At 41.6% G+C, this 15949-nt stretch overlaps 1 protein-coding gene across 5 annotated transcripts; it reads left to right on the top strand.

The window, feature by feature from the left end:
- The first annotated feature begins 8647 nt into the window (after positions 1-8647).
- On the top strand, positions 8648-13728 carry LOC124287675 (glycerophosphocholine cholinephosphodiesterase ENPP6-like). 5 transcript variants are annotated; one of them, XM_046724180.1, is made up of 8 exons: positions 8648-8872; positions 9305-9567; positions 9786-9934; positions 10435-10615; positions 10976-11041; positions 12062-12292; positions 13110-13250; positions 13620-13728. In XM_046724180.1, exons 2-6 carry the CDS (start codon positions 9339-9341, stop codon positions 12280-12282), a joined length of 846 nt encoding a protein of 281 aa, XP_046580136.1. In that variant the 5' UTR covers positions 8648-8872; positions 9305-9338; the 3' UTR covers positions 12283-12292; positions 13110-13250; positions 13620-13728. The 5 variants fall into 5 exon arrangements, with proteins under 5 accessions (XP_046580136.1, XP_046580135.1, XP_046580139.1 ...); XM_046724179.1 differs by having other exon boundaries at positions 9249-9567; XM_046724183.1 differs by having other exon boundaries at positions 8648-8893.
- The last annotated feature ends 2221 nt before the right edge of the window (positions 13729-15949 follow it).

Genomic DNA, 15949 nt, shown 5'->3' with positions numbered 1-15949 from the left:
CAGTGCTTCGAGGTGTCAAAACTGAAAACCTGTACTACCAGGGATACTCCACAACATATATAGTCTCCCTGGTACTACGAAGGTTATGGATATATTTCTCATAATGACCCAGATTTACATGATCTTTTCAAGCTCCCAAGCAAGGTGGTCTGGCTTTGTCTGGTGGTGGCTTGTGGCGTGTGTTTTAAAATGCCGTGTTATGTTAGAATATTATATCAAATCACAAATAGGTGACACGAATGACATATGTATTTGTAAATAAATAAAGTTGTAGGGACGGGTCGAGTGTCGAATTAGTCGAATAATTTCCCCAGCCACAAGGAGACACAGATAACAAGGCTAAAATATGACACGCATAACTGAGTGAGTGAGTGAGTCGTTTCAAACAGTATTTCAGTTACGTTACGACGTGTGAACTTAACGTTTAAGGATAACCCGAAGTGACGTGTACTGACGAATACCATAATACACATAATCAGGTCGAAACATGGACTCGAACCAACTATCATCATCTGTGTAATGGCGGGGGGCGATGGGGTAGCCTAGTGGTTAAAGCGTTCGCTCGTCACGCCGAAGACCTGGGTTTGATGGTACATGGGTACAATGTGGCCTATTTCAATGTCCCCGCCGTGATATTGCTGTAATATTGCTAAAAGCGGCGTAAAACCCAACTCACTCATTCACTACTGGACGCAACCCAAAACAATAAATGTAAGCGCCTTATATGATAAATTTTGGTACTGAGACTTTTTAAATATCAAATCTAAATTTTACATATAATTCTACTATCACAGGTGACTTCGCAGTGCTGTTGGCGAGCGGGATGTCGTACAAGAGTGCGCTGTGCTGGAATTTCGCGTCTGCCCTGACGGCGTTTCTCGGGCTGTACATCGGACTCTCTGTCTCCGCAGACCCGCTGGTCCGACGGTGGATATTTGCTGTCACTGCCGGGATGTTCCTCTACATTGCACTAGTCGACCTGGTCAGTTACAACCGATATCGTTACATTTTAATGGAGAATAGAAATGCCTTATTAAATGACTTATTGAGTTTGGCTTTCCACCACGTTGCGCGTTTCGTTTGTATCACGGTGTGTCGGTTTAAAGTGGGAGAAAAGTTGGTAGTGATAATGGTCTTAGGTACATACTAAATTTAAGGTTTACTACAAAGGGTTATTAATGAAACGTTGATGGGATTCGGACCGACCTGCGGATCATGTTCAAGGGACGCAACTCCTCAAAGGGAGTGAGTTTGGTTTAACGCCGCTTTTAGCAATATTTTAGAAATATCACGGCGTGGTCACCAGAAATAGGCTTCACACATTGTACCCATGTGGCGAGGCGGAGGCATCGGCTATTACAACTTTTCTACGCATTAAACGCCTGATAACCAGGCAGGTAACAAATATCTGTTTCATATTGAAATATGTCACCGATTTGCAATGCGGTTATGTCACAAAATGTTTCCCCGACACAACTTTGACCTGGCCCCTAATGGCCTCTTTTGCATGTTTGTAGGACACACACTAGAGTAGTACCACACAGATACCACTCTAATCAACTCTGGGGCACTTGTACAAAGGACTTATGTATACTTGCAGTTACCGTCTCTTATCAACAACGTTTCGAGAAACCGGAAGTTAGTGTTTGTGATGCACAACGTTGGGATGTTGTCAGGTTTTCTCTGTATGCTGCTCATCGCCATGTATGAGGAGAAGATCACTATTTGAGGTAAGACGGACCATCGTCTCTTCTACAACAAAGGCAATCCTGGTTTCTCGTCTCCAGCCTCAGCGAGGAAGAGAGGGGCGAGCGAAAATATCGATATGTTGTTTCCACTAATTAACTAACTTTAACGGGTGGTTGACGGGAAAGACAGAACAAAAATGCAGTAAGCCTAATAATAGGTATGCTACTACTCCTACCATCCATGCACAGTCGTACTTCATCCACTATATCCATTTCCATTCGTATTGCTGCCGTTGCCACTGCTACTGCTATCGCCTCTGGTGCAGTGGATGGTGCATCTGGCCAGAGAGCGGATGGTTGGTGGTTCGACGACAGGCGCGTAGCAAACCAATTTTTTCGTGTAAGCCCGATAGATTCCAAAGCTTTATATTTAGATAGTATTGAGGGCTTGCCCCACCTTTTTAGCAGCAATCAGGTGTAAGCACGGGTTTTTTTCATAATGGTAGCTACGCCCCTGGACGACCTGCACACGTTACACGACAAGACATTAGACATGATACTTGTTGTTACCCTGGCTTGTGTTCTACATTTCGGGGACTAAACATGAATTGGCCGGACTGGAGTCAGTATAATTATCTGGTTGGGTTAGCACGTCGCAATATAAGTGAAGTAAGCTTCAACCCGGAATTAAACCTCATTCCACTCCATCTGCTACAGCTACGACTACATCGTTCGGGCCACACAAGCTCGGAATTTGTCTTGGTGCTTGATAACTTGCTGATTTCCCAACCAACTAGACGTAGCCGATAAATATCCGTCCAGTTCGCTATTCTGTAGAAACAGACTAGCAATTTGCTTATGCCTCCATTGCACTTCTAATGACGGATTGGTATAGATTCTTTTGGTAAATTCAAAGTCGGATCAATTATTTACCTTAATTATTCCTAGATTTAGGCTGCAATAACATTGAGAAGATTTGAAGAGATATATTTGTGCAAAAAATCTTGATACTTTGTACTTCTTGCATTCATGCTAAAATAGATTGACATAGACTTGGTCACTTTAGAGGTATGTAGTCTCATTACGACTTCAGGACCAAGTAGGACTAGTAGAACCAAGGATTTGTGCGATCTTTTATGTACGCTTCATAAGTGAGGCGTTTCACTGTCATATGATGACAGTGATTGAGTGAATATGGTTTTACGCCGCTTTTAGCAATATTCCAGCAATATCACGGCGGGAGACACCAGAAATGGGCTTCACATATTGTACCCAAGTGGGGAACCGAACCCGGGTCTTCGGCGTGACGAGCCAACGCTTTAACCACTAGGCTACCCCACCGCCCCCGTATAATGATAGCATTCATTAACATGGCTACCATTAAATTTAAATAATGCGCCAAGACTGGAATATCCGATGAAAAATGTTTAAATACCCTTTACAACAGAATGTGTCTATTATTAATGCCACTAATGAACGCGCAGTGTATCATACCACCTTGATTACAAACAAGAAAATATTTGGATTGGAAAATATCAGTTGACGGCTCACATGTTCTGTAAGTCCTGCAACCGATCAATCTGTGAACAGTAGTTGCCATAGAGTTAATGAGCCGAATGTTGATTTCGTTACGCGATTTTGATTGGACTGTGTTTAGTTTCGTTAGTCTGGCCAAAATTTAACACCATAATCCCAGTCCATTCGACAATGGTGGAAACTGGACTTATCAGTTGTAACATATGTTACATATATACTTCACATCAAAAGTTTAGACTCACTAGTGTAAATATAGCCACTTACTTCAGTCAACTGGTCCAAACTAAATTTTGCAAAATATTCCATACTCTTTAGGGGTACTGTTTACACATGAACTGATGAATTGTAAAACAAATTCGTAACGTTGAAAAGATTATTGTCATGAGTTCAGTAAATGATAAAAATCAGTGAAAATTGGCGAATTCTTAACAAACCTTTACACCACAACGCAGCTGTTCACATGCACGATATTTGCACATGCTTTTCAGCAATTTTACGCATGATCCTCGTGCAATTTATCTGCATAAAGTTTGCAGTTGGTTCCCCCAAGTTAGTGGAGAAGTCAATCTTCGATGTAACCATATGTATGACTACACAATGCCATTTATAAGAAAGTGGTCAAATGTAACATATGTTACATGTATATTTGGGATAACACGCTTTTTAGTAGAGTACAAATTCTAGTACTCTTGTGGGGTTGGTGTGAGGGTTTGTTTTGGGTTGAGTCCCATCCGGGATTCGAACCCACACCCTCAGAGTCAGGCACCAAATCGCCAGCGCAACTTCCACTCCAATATTCCACTGACTTTGTGTGCTGGCGATTTGGTGCCTGACTCTTAGGGTGTGGGTTCGAATCCCGGATGGGACTCAAACCAAAACAAGTACTAGAATTTGTACTTTACTAAGAAAGTGTTATCCCAAATATAACATATGTCACCATATATATACATAACATATAGTGAGTGTTTTAAGTGAGTAACTTTTGAAGAGAAGTATATTCGGGATTGCCCTAACTTATTAATTGTGGCATTGTGTATTCACAGTTAACTCCCTTGCCTTGGAATGACTGATACAGGCCATGAAGTTTAACGATGCAGTCCTTTACATTGCAGGGTTAAAGATGTGGGAATTGGAGTGGTGCCTGCTGCACAAGGCGCCGAGACCTCGTCAGAAGCCATAATACCTCAAACATGGTTCTGTGACAGACTGTGAAGAAGTTACCGTTTCAAATGTTATATACCAACCATAGTACCTCTGTTAAACGCACACGGTCGAATATTCCATTCGATAATTAGTGAGGAATATATTTCTCGATGACAGGGAGACACTTCAGGTTGAATTGTGACGAATTTTAAGGGACTATCCAATTAGCTACGTTAGCTCAGTGTTCTTTCACCAATAGTTCCAGCGCTACATATTGGTTATTGTTGTGTTTCATAAGTTTATGTGTATGTCGGTTTGACACGGACGTCTGCTTGCTATGGAGTCTCACGAGACCAAAATGAATATCGCGAGGTTTGTGCCTTGATTGAATCAGTGCCCACCGACTGCGTTCTTCATGCATTTAACTCAAACGTTGTTGTCCGTAATCCTAACTTAGGGCAGCGGGAAACATTACAGTCTTTATCACCGTATGATTATTTCCTATACACACGTATATAGAGAGATAAGAGTTTCTGTAATGATTAATAATATTTTATCAATTTACTTTTTTATAGTAAACAGCGTCATATTACCTTTCCTATACAGACATTTTCTTTACCTTTAAGGTCGAATTAGATTTAAAATGTTATGTGAATCGTGTGAAAATAACTATAGGTTTTGATAATACTGATTTATTATGGGGTTGTATGGTTATCGAAGGTTAATTTTCTCAACGTTATTTTCTTTCTTTTGGTATTGTGCTGTGTGATATTAACGTGGATATAAGATTTCTTAAAAAGAGGTCTAAATATTCTTAATTTGCATTAATCGATACTGATAAACACCTGGTCTTTCAATTTTATAACGGTGCTTTTCTTACGTCCCAAAATAAACAGCGTGTCAATAATTATTGCTTACTCAGCAACAGCGGATGTTATTCATAGTCAGAGCAGTCCTATAAACAGAGCACAATAATAGCATGGCAGATGGCAAAGTAATCGATAATACTGGTCTGTTTATCAGAAATCGCACAATAGAACCAAGGCAAATATGTTTTCTTGAATTATGTGTTGCGTCAGTCCATTAGCGTTATTGACAACCAACCTCGGTGAAATTTCAATATTTCCTTTGATGATATTTTTCACACGTTACTTCATCGCACAAAGACATGGTGTGGGGGTAAAACATCTGATGATGAGATTGATTGTCAACGTTAGTGGTATGTTTATATACTGTGATGTAAATATGTAACATGTTTCTTTGTGACATTTGTTTATTCATGACAGTTTTAATAAAACTATCAAACAACACTCTTAAATTTTCACTCTGGGTAACTGGGAAAAGGTATGTGTGAATGCATAATTTACTCAACACATTATGCTGGTGTCATCATATGAACCAAATTCATTATGCGTGGCGAGAAAGTTTTAAGGTCAAGATGTTAAAAAAACTACATCAACGCTCACCTTAAAAAAACGATTCTTTCATGTTTCTTTAGCGCCGTGACAGATTGATTAATGTAGATATATTACTAGTATATACGAATCTAAACGATCTCAGTTTTACCTCGTCACGGCGCGTCGTCTCGCCTTGGTAAGGAAACTCGGATCGCTGATCTGACCCAGTCAATCGTGTGTGTATTATTCGGGGCTGCCTCACCCACAACACACATTGCCTCATAACCAGCTCGATCGCCATATATGCCAGGCCTGTGATCCGACATTTGCTGTGCGTAGCTCAAGCGGGAGGCGATGCTAGTTTCGGATCGTCTGCCGCTGGGAACCACGTTGTTATCGAGTGATTCAATAACGGTCATCAGTGAGATACTCTAGGGGTGTTGAGTGGCATGTTGCAACACGCGGAGTAAACTTCTCGGATTTCTTGCGACTAATAGCATAGCGTCAGCACAAAGCGTTCAGAGGTGTAGCCGTGCTCCTCCGCGAGGAAGAGTGACGGAAACCTACCGTGTGACAACTTGGGGAGGCACGGAGTGTGTATACACACACTCCTGCCGCTTGAGGTCCGCGCTTGGCCGCGGATCCGAAATTAACATTTTCTACTTCGCGCTGTTACACAGATCCGAAACTATCCTAAAATCCGATTTATCACACACGGCGTTCACTCGAAGCCAATTGTTTTCGCTGTTCGCTCGCTCGCTGACGTGTGGTGCGCGTAACAGCGGCGAACCGGCCAATCAATAGCGACTTTACAACAGGCCGACGTGCACGATCACAATTGTGTTCCGATTGCCAGCTGATTTCAGATACAGGACATAAGGTCGCTCAGCTTTTATAACCGTGGTAGAAATTGTCACACTGCATGTCTGCCATTCGCGTCGACAGTAAGTAAATCTGAAGACAAAAAGGATAGCTAAGTGACGGATCATATAAGGATGCAAACGCATTAAACTTTACAGTAGCATCTTTAAGGAGTCGTGGAGTTACGAGTTCTTCTTATTAGTTCTGATTCTTGTGTTTCGTTTATGGACAGACACATTGGGATGTTATCCGCATGATAATAACAAGCAAGGACGGACTTTCAGGAAGTTAGAGAGCACTAATATAAACACCTCCGATTCACCCACCCCTGTCTGTGATACGTGCGCGGTCCTTAGGATGCATGCAACACGCTCTCAACAGTTTTATTATGAAGTACAGTGCATGCTCACAGTACATATGAACTAAATGCACAATCAGGCTGCATATTTTACAGGCATCAAATACGACTGGGTCTTTAGTGAAAATGGGCAAAACTATATTTAGTAGGGACGTGGGGGAAGATAGAGTTTCCAATATGACCCAAGATCATGAAGTACTATGAATATGGATAGTCGAAAAGGCAACGCATATCAGTCAAATAGTGCATTCTGAAAGCATTCCTAGAGTTGTACATAAACAATGCATGGAAAACCTCGTGTTACGGGGTTTTGAAGCACACCAATCTAATGTTTTAGCGATTATACAACCATTGATGAGTGTAGGGTGTATTACTACAAACCAGAAACAAATAGTCAAAGCACTGAAGACAGTAAATGTACCTGTGCAAACCCTTGAAAATACAGGCTAGAAATGGTTTCTAACAAACCATGCTTGTGGTGAATGCCGCATTACGAGAAAAGGTGATCGAGGACTGACTGAGTGAGTGAGTTTGTACTTTTAGCACAATATTCCAGCAATATCACTGTGGGTGCCAGCAGAAATTGGCTTCACACATTTGGGAATCAAACCCGGCTTTTCGGCGTGACGAACGAACGCTTTAACCACTAGGCTAACCCACCGTCCCTGGGTGATCAAGCCTAGCTGACTTGGTTGCTGCATAATCATTATCGCAATCACATATTTCGGTGCTCATGATGGCAACTTCTGAATTGGGTGATCGATCGATTATTTACTGACCACCGCCGTATAGCTAGCTGGAAAGGCGCTGATTGCGAGGTTAAACAACAAATGTGTGTACAATCGTGCACAAGTCTGTGTCGTCAAAGATGCAAGCATGAACTTATACGACTTCCTCCATATTCACTTGATCTGACACCCTCAGATTTCCACCTCATCGTAATTTGAATACAGAGCGGTCTTACTAGCATTATGCAAATGGTGTATGACCTGTATGGTGCTGTGTATGACCGGAAGGATGCCTTCCACGCCAGTGGGATTCAGGTACTCTTGGAATCCTTATCTCAAATGTTTTAAATGTGGGCAAAAACTCCACCTATGTTTTCGTAGATATTGTAGGGAGAATGCACGATAACACACCATATGCAGTGTGTAAAGACTGATTTTACGCAAAACGAGACATATTTTAACTACATTTTACATGAATTCTCTTAAAAAGGACGCAGTGTAGCTTGTGATACATGTAGGACTGTCCTGTTCATTGCGCATGCAGTTTCTTTTAGCAATTTCGCGAATATAATGGTAAAAATGCACACTTGTGATTTTGTCCAGTTTCCGATGAGGTGAAGTTTAGAGAAATTAACAAAACTGCCTGTCTTTTCACTGAAATGCATAAATGACGTTTCTGCGGACGCCTTTGTTGATATAAATAATGCGTTACGGCGCATTAGCTCATGAGCCGGTTCCACGGGTCTTCCAATTAATTTCGCTCTAATCTAAGATTATTTACCTAGCGTATACAGTCCTCAACAGGACAATGGAAAGGGTACTTTCTTAAAATAGAACACTACCGGTACGACTAGTTTCTCACTGTTACATCGGGTTATGGCAAGCTTCAGCGAGGCGTGACGGTATCTCCCAGCCGGAGTCACCCGAATAGTGGGGGCATTCAAGGAAGTGTACTCAGTCTTTCATTATTACAAACAGGTTTGTAGAGTCCGCGGCGCGGCGAAGGAAAGTGTACATACCGGTGTTGTGTGTGTGTACGAGGGGGTGGGTCCTATTTCACCCACGGTCTACCCGAGACAGTCGAACTATACCCTGGCTGGGTGAATGCAGGTTTTGTGAATCATTTTCAAGTTGGACTAGATCTGTGTAGACTGAGCACAGGTAGGAGTGTTGAAATAGGGTGTGAGTTGCTTCTGTGTGTAAATATTACTTTAGTGATACAGGTAGATAAACACATGTAGAGAGGAGAGAACCTGTGAGATCTAACTGGAGGATTATTACAAGAGACTGTGCTGCATGAACGTACCCAGGGTAGACAGTTGAAGAAGTATATTTTAGACTCAACCAGTCTGACTTGTCGGTGCTGTACACGTGTATGTTAACGCGTCACCAAGGAGTATAATAATTCTAACTGAATCGCTGTGTACACACGTTTCACGTCAGTGAACACTAGAAGACAGAACTGAAATCTGAACCTTGTGATAATTCTTCATGTCGATAACATTTTAATAACAGGGTAATGTGGCTAATTGCACAGGTGTGACGTATTTTTCACCTGTACACCTTTTGAAACACAACCGACTGTTTCTCCAGTGTTTGTCACCTACATCCACCGCCTCACACCATCATGTCTGGAGGATGCATCCTATCCCTGCTCATCCTTGCTTGTGTCGGGCTGTGCTCGGGGGAGAAAGTGCTGCTGATTGTACTCGGGGGATTCCGCTGGGACTACTTCAACATCCACACATACGATGTGCACGGTTTCAGCAAGGTGTTCGAAAAGGGTGTGAAAGCTGATCATCTCATCCCTTCATTTCCCACCCTCACCTACCCAAACATCTACTCCCTCGTTACAGGTAATCTATATTCCTTTTTCAGCTATACATTACTTATATGTACTTATTCATGTAACGTGGTAATGAATTAACTAGTTCAGTAAATGTTAACAGTTTACCTATCATACATCTTGTATAGTCACTTGACATCTGTATCTGATAAGTGATTTCCTTCAGGAAAATGTTAGATGTATGTGTACACGTGATCTAAAACATTAAATAATTTCCAATTTATTCAGGTTTGTACCCTGAGAATCATGGGGTGATCAGCGACGAGATGTGGGACCCGGAAATGCAGAGAATGTTTTCCAAGGGAGACTATTCCGAGTTTCTTAAACCCTACTGGTGGGACATGGGCGAGCCTGTGTGGGTTACCGCGGCAAGACAGGTGCGTCGTATACCTGAACTATTCAACCGATACCATCAATATTGTTAACCTAATCCCTATTTTTTAACTAACTAATTATGTTTGTATTAGTACCTGTGAAAAGTGAATGCGAGTTTTGAAGTCAAAATGACTTTTTGACGATTACATTATTCTGTAAACAAGGATATGTTTATGTCCACTTACACACCTGGCAAAATGGGTATTTCGGTTCCTTGGTAAGGTGCCTCGTATTCCCCATTTTGCGCGGGTGGTCCCGTCTTCTGAACCCGTTATAACGAGAGTTGTGTCAGAAACCTATGATCGCATATTCTGATCCCAAGATGTTAGTATTATACTTGTAGGTTTGCAGACCACATATCAATGCTGCTGGGTTTCACCACCGCGGTAACGTCTAAGACGTGCATCACTGCGGGGCTTCTTCAATACGCTGTGATATCATTGTTCAAATGCTGTTAAAACACTCAGCTCACTCACTAACTCACCCACTCACCATTCCACAGGGTAAGACGTCCTACCTGTTCAACTGGCCAGGCTGCGATGCCACCATCCGGTCACTGCAGCCCACGTTCTGTGTTCCGCACGCTGACGCCACACCTGACCTTACACCTGACCTTCAGAAATTTGTGCATTTCAAGCGCGAGGGCTTGGAGTTGCTCAAGAATAATACAGCGGATTTCGTTGGTAAGAAGATATAATAGCTGACTCCTTTTAGTTGAACGGTGCGATCAGATGTCGCAACGGACGAGTATTCTGTGGCAATTACTTACGTTACTTCGAAGTCTATAGCATAACGCTTATTTTCATTTTTAAGACTGGTTCCCGTTGTATTTATCCTGTAAAGTGTTCGAGTATAGTCAAGTGACGCCCTTGCTCAATACATTTTATGTAAACTTTACAAAAGGTTGAACAGGTTGCAAACTGCTGGCGTCCATCTACAAAAATGGTATAAAAGAATAATATTGAACAAGCATTCTTTTCATGTTGTATAATCTGACAGAGCTATGAATAGTTTCCCTGAAGGCACGGTGTGTTTGATTACAGGTATTTATTTCGAGGTGTCGAATTACGTCACCCACCTGTACACCCCAGGTAGCCAGGAATCTAAAGGTGAGTCTCTGGTAACACTTACTTTAAGCCGGTCAATTTATTATTGTGAACGGCTGGGGTGGCTTTGGGTAGTTGTTGAACGAGGGAGCAAGGTTTTACTGTAAATTGATAATTACATGATAAATACGAGTATCATTAGGCATTCACGGGATTACAGGTATTTATTTCAGGTGTCGGTCACCCACCTGTATGAGGGGTGAGTCTCTGGTAACATTACTTTAAGCTCAATTTATTATTGTGAACGGCTGGGGTGGCTTTGGGTAGTTGTTGAACGAGGGAGCAAGGTTTTACTGTAAATTGATAATTACATGATAAATACGAGTATCATTAGGCATTCACGGGATGAGGGTGGTGCATGGCTCGAAGTTTTGTCTTTCGAGACAGAATATTTAATATTCATACCTGCCATTCTTGTCAGCGGAGGGAGGAATCAAACAATTTTTGTTGAGTTTTACTTTTTGGGGTAAAATACGGGAACAAGAAATGATTTTAGATCCTAACTTCTCAGACCACAATCCCTTTTCGTCATCCCTAATCGGAAAGTTGGTAACATTGGTTTTATAGAACATGTGATAAAACGAGAAATATGTTATATGAATTAATATTTTACACCTAAATATCAAAGTTCAAACTTTGTCCCAACAATAAATGTACAACATCCAACCCAATAGGGAATATGAGACACTTATAGAGTAATAATAAAAGTATGAAATTATGAAACGTTTTAAAAGTTGTAATAATATTGAGTTCGAACGATGCTCACGTTATAGGTCATGTCGCTACATGTATGTAGACAATTTTTAAGATAGATTGGTGAGTCATGTAATGATGACAGGCAGAATGTTTATGAAAGCTGATAAATATGACTAATACTAATTTATATACAGTATCCATGTTACTGAAAACATTCAGCATTGTCATTCAGGGAATCTTCACACTTACACCTACGGTAGAACATTAATGAAGCACTATTAAAATACACACTGTTTATACATGATGTGTTTCTTCGCTCAAACACAGGTCTGAGTAGATGGCTCGACAATGAATTCGACAAGCTTGTTTACGACATCGACAACGGCGAGCTGGAGTACGACGTGAACCTCCTGGTGGCTTCTGACCACGGTGTCGCAGACGTTTCCAAGAAAAAGGGTCGTCAACATAACGGCCGTTCTTGTCCGAGAAGACGTCGACCACATTGTAGGCCACGGGGCCATCGTCAGTGTCTGGCCAAAGACGAATAAAGTCCGGCAGGTAGGTTGTACATATCTGGATTCACTGTGTTATTTATAATGTTATGCCTTCTTAGAAGCTGTATTGGTGCAATACACACTGGATATATCACTAAATATAAGTAGGTGCTACACCACCCCACGAAGTCCACGGGAGTATCAGTTTGAGGAGAAGGTTCTGTGATGTTAGTCCACTATAGCTAGGAGATGGTTGGGGCTGTAGTCCTGACCAAATGGTCTTTGCTTCTAATTTGAACTTTTTCTTTTAAAACATTTAGAATATTGAAGAATAGTAAAAAATGCCTAGTTACAATCACTGAGGATCCGTGAAACGAGATTTACACGACTCGTGTGTAATAACTTGTTTGAGTGGCATTTAGAAGTTGGTGTGATGAACAACGAGGAGAGTTCTATGGATATACAACTTCTTTAATATAATATGAGCGACGTTTCGGTGTAGCTACTAACACCGTTATCAAGCCTTCTTGTGTAAACATCCTCCAACCTTGTACATCAGCCTCATTAATTGTGCAAACATCAATCACTAACTGTTCAACTTTACTATGTATATACATACCTTGCCTCTAGTATTGTACATCATTTGCTTGATAACGGTGTTAGTAGCTAGACCGAAACGTCACTCATATTATATTAAAGAAGTTGTATATCCACAAAACTCTCCTCGTTGTTCGTGTGTAATAGTCCTATCCTAGGGCTGCTTCACCATTCTGAAAAGCTCATGTCTCAGTAAGTCACTGAATAATAGGCTTCTATGGGGATACATTATCATTTATCCTGCGGATGTGTTTAGAATGATGATCTATATCTGTTGTCTACAGGTGTATGATAAGTTGAAGGATTACAACGACAACGTTGACGTATTTCTGAAGGACGACCTCCCCGACACGTGGCATTACCGAGACAACATCCGGGTCGCCCCAGTCACCCTCGTGGCCAAGCTTGGCTGGATGATAGCTACAGTAAGTTCCGCTCTCATCGCCTACGTTTGAACCATATGACTGTGTATAGCATGTGCACTATTTCTTGACAGGACTACTAAGCAGCGTTCGCATTGAAACTATTTTTATAGTCGGTTTCGTGGCAATAGTGATTTTTTAGAAACAAGACATAAGGTTGAATGCTCAGGCCTCGACTTTGTTTCATAAAATACCTTTAACATCACTGTATGGTACAAAGGCTATAAATATATATGTTGTGTATGTTTAATTGTCAAATTGCATTGGCGAAACTTATCAAACCTGGAATATGTTTCGAGGACGTATTGTAGTTCAGAAGTACATACCTGCGCCCAACTAACTATCTAACGCTGTCTGTACTGTTTTTGTCAGCCTGACCAAGGACTGCCCAAGAGTGACCGAGGTCGTCGGTTCCGCAGCTATGAAGGCTATGACAACAAGGAGGTCAAGATGAGGGCCACGTTCTTCGGGTTTGGACCAAGTGAGTATCACTGCTAACCCTATATTTGTCGCCAGACCCGACTCGGCTGCACCATGTTTAGCATATTCCAACTGACGCCGTTAACTATTCAGCTACCCTACTGTCCCAGTTGAGTGAGTGAGTGAGTATGGTTTTACGCCGCTTTTAGCAACTTCCAGCAATATCACGGCGGGGGACACCAGAAATGGGACTGTCCCAGTTGATGATGACATAGTACCTTGATGGTGTTTCAGTGTATACCTGGATTAGATGGTGTCTTAATGATAGTGTGTCATTGTGTGGTCGGATAGGGCGGTATCATGATGATAGTGTTTCATCATATCACGAATGAATTGATCGATATATTCCATGTATTTTTGTGTTTACATACCTGCAGGAATTTTAGCTTTCTTTCCTTCCAGGTCAATATTCACGTCAGTAATTATTCCACGTTCCTATCCCGGGTCCACAAATCCGGACTAAATTAGCCCTTCGGCCATCGCCATACACCCCATCCTTTGAGATTGTTTTATTACCTCTCCACTATATAGATACCATTACTAAGACAGTACTTTAAATCCCCATTGGCCGATAGACACCAGCAAATGACGTGCTCGGCGCCTGAGGACAGAACATGCCGTCTGTGCGACTCTTCGATTATTGCAGATGAATTTCACTGTTTATTTGAATTAGCGCTTTAAGCTATATGTATAATGTATTCACAGGACAGCTACTTTACTTCGCCAATGAACATGTGCAGTGCTTTTCCAGATTAAACCTATCAGGATACTTTCGAAATGTATTTCTACTTTTCTGATAACTGTCTATAATAGAACAATAATGTTTGTGTTGCGTTTCGTTACGTGTAGTCAGGAAGACAGAGGAACATATTCTACAAAATGACTTGCTCCAGCTTGACATTGATAACGTTCTGGGTTTAAATCCACACATTGATACAATGTATGAATCCCATTCTCACAGTACCCAGTCGCGATATTGCTTGAAAATGTACAAAGCCAACTACACCCATACTCCACTCCATTACCTTATGTATACAAATGTTTGGTTCAAAATATTCGACCTTCTTTCTTTCAGATCTTAAACAAGGCTACACATTACCAGCTTTAGAAAACGTAAACCTCTATCAACTCATGTGTCGAATTTTACGGATCACTGCCGCACCGCACAACGGCACCTGGAGCAACGTTGAAGCGGCATTCATCAAGGTGCCCTACCGACCCCTCATCACGTGGAAGAGAACCTTCACTTACGGACCAGTATTGGCTTTCGTTTTGGTGGCCGCCATTATCTACTACGTCAAGTTCCGGAAACACAGCGACAAACATAAGGCAGTTTGAGAAAGGAAGCATAGTAGTCGATAACATACAGGTCCTTCTAGTCGATTATTCGAGGTACAGAGGACCGTATGTTCATGATCCCTCAAACAGCTTTACAGACTTCAGCGGATCCTGCTTTCTGTTGTAGTATATCTGCGTAAACTGACTTATCATACAAAGTGACCAGTTTAAATTATGGTAACGTCATATAGGCTACGCGCTGTTGCAACATTCTGTAAAGATTTTAAAAAGCTCTGGTGACCTGTGTCTGATTTCAGGTTGTGAGATCGCGCTTACATTGTTGGAACATTGCTTACATCACCATCAAAACGTAGGCGCTTACTCGGGCAAGATCCTGTCAGCTATTTAATTGTATTCCAAAGCATTGCCTTGATATAGGTGTTGAACCATCTTCAGCACACAGGGGTGATTTATTTAGCATTCAACTATATGCTGTGTTCAACCTGGGTGCTTCAAGTCAATTCTCATGTCAACCACGATCTTATCTTGTATAAGAAGAGTCATGTACAAAATATGCATAACAGCGCTCACAGAGGCTATGGCACCTGTATAATATCATGTGCCGTCCAACCTCGCCAACAGTTCCGGACACACCATGAAATATACGTCAACAGGGAACTGCGAGGTTTTACTATGTTTCTACTATGTTACTGGACGTAAGTGTGTGTATGTCTATATTTGAAATGTTTGATTGCTGGAATATACCACCTGAATATCCACTGAAGTACATTGCGTCTCCGACAACATCAGGGCTTTAGAACAAAATGTATCACCTTGCTGATAAAACGTTTATGACGTCTAACTGACCATGATATCAAATCCGATTTGACGTGGTGATCGATGTACCAGGGGAGGTAACTCGCATCCTTGTTCAGTGATACAGA

Source organism: Haliotis rubra, unplaced genomic scaffold, assembly GCF_003918875.1.
Source record: "Haliotis rubra isolate DU_JTF1 unplaced genomic scaffold, ASM391887v1 Scf404, whole genome shotgun sequence".
In the NCBI taxonomy this organism is placed as follows: Eukaryota; Metazoa; Mollusca; class Gastropoda; order Lepetellida; family Haliotidae; genus Haliotis; species Haliotis rubra.
The sequence above is the reverse complement of the archived record's forward strand: the minus strand, read 5'-3'. Positions and strand labels throughout refer to the sequence as shown.

Coding starts and splice junctions, on each gene's coding strand:
- LOC124287675 (XM_046724180.1), top strand. CDS start 9,339: ATGTCTGGAGGATGCATCCTATCCCTGCTCATCCTTGCTTGTGTCGGG. Junction 9,568..9,785: donor CATCTACTCCCTCGTTACAG/GTAATCTATATT, acceptor CAATTTATTCAG/GTTTGTACCCTGAGAATCAT. Junction 9,935..10,434: donor GGGTTACCGCGGCAAGACAG/GTGCGTCGTATA, acceptor ACCATTCCACAG/GGTAAGACGTCCTACCTGTT.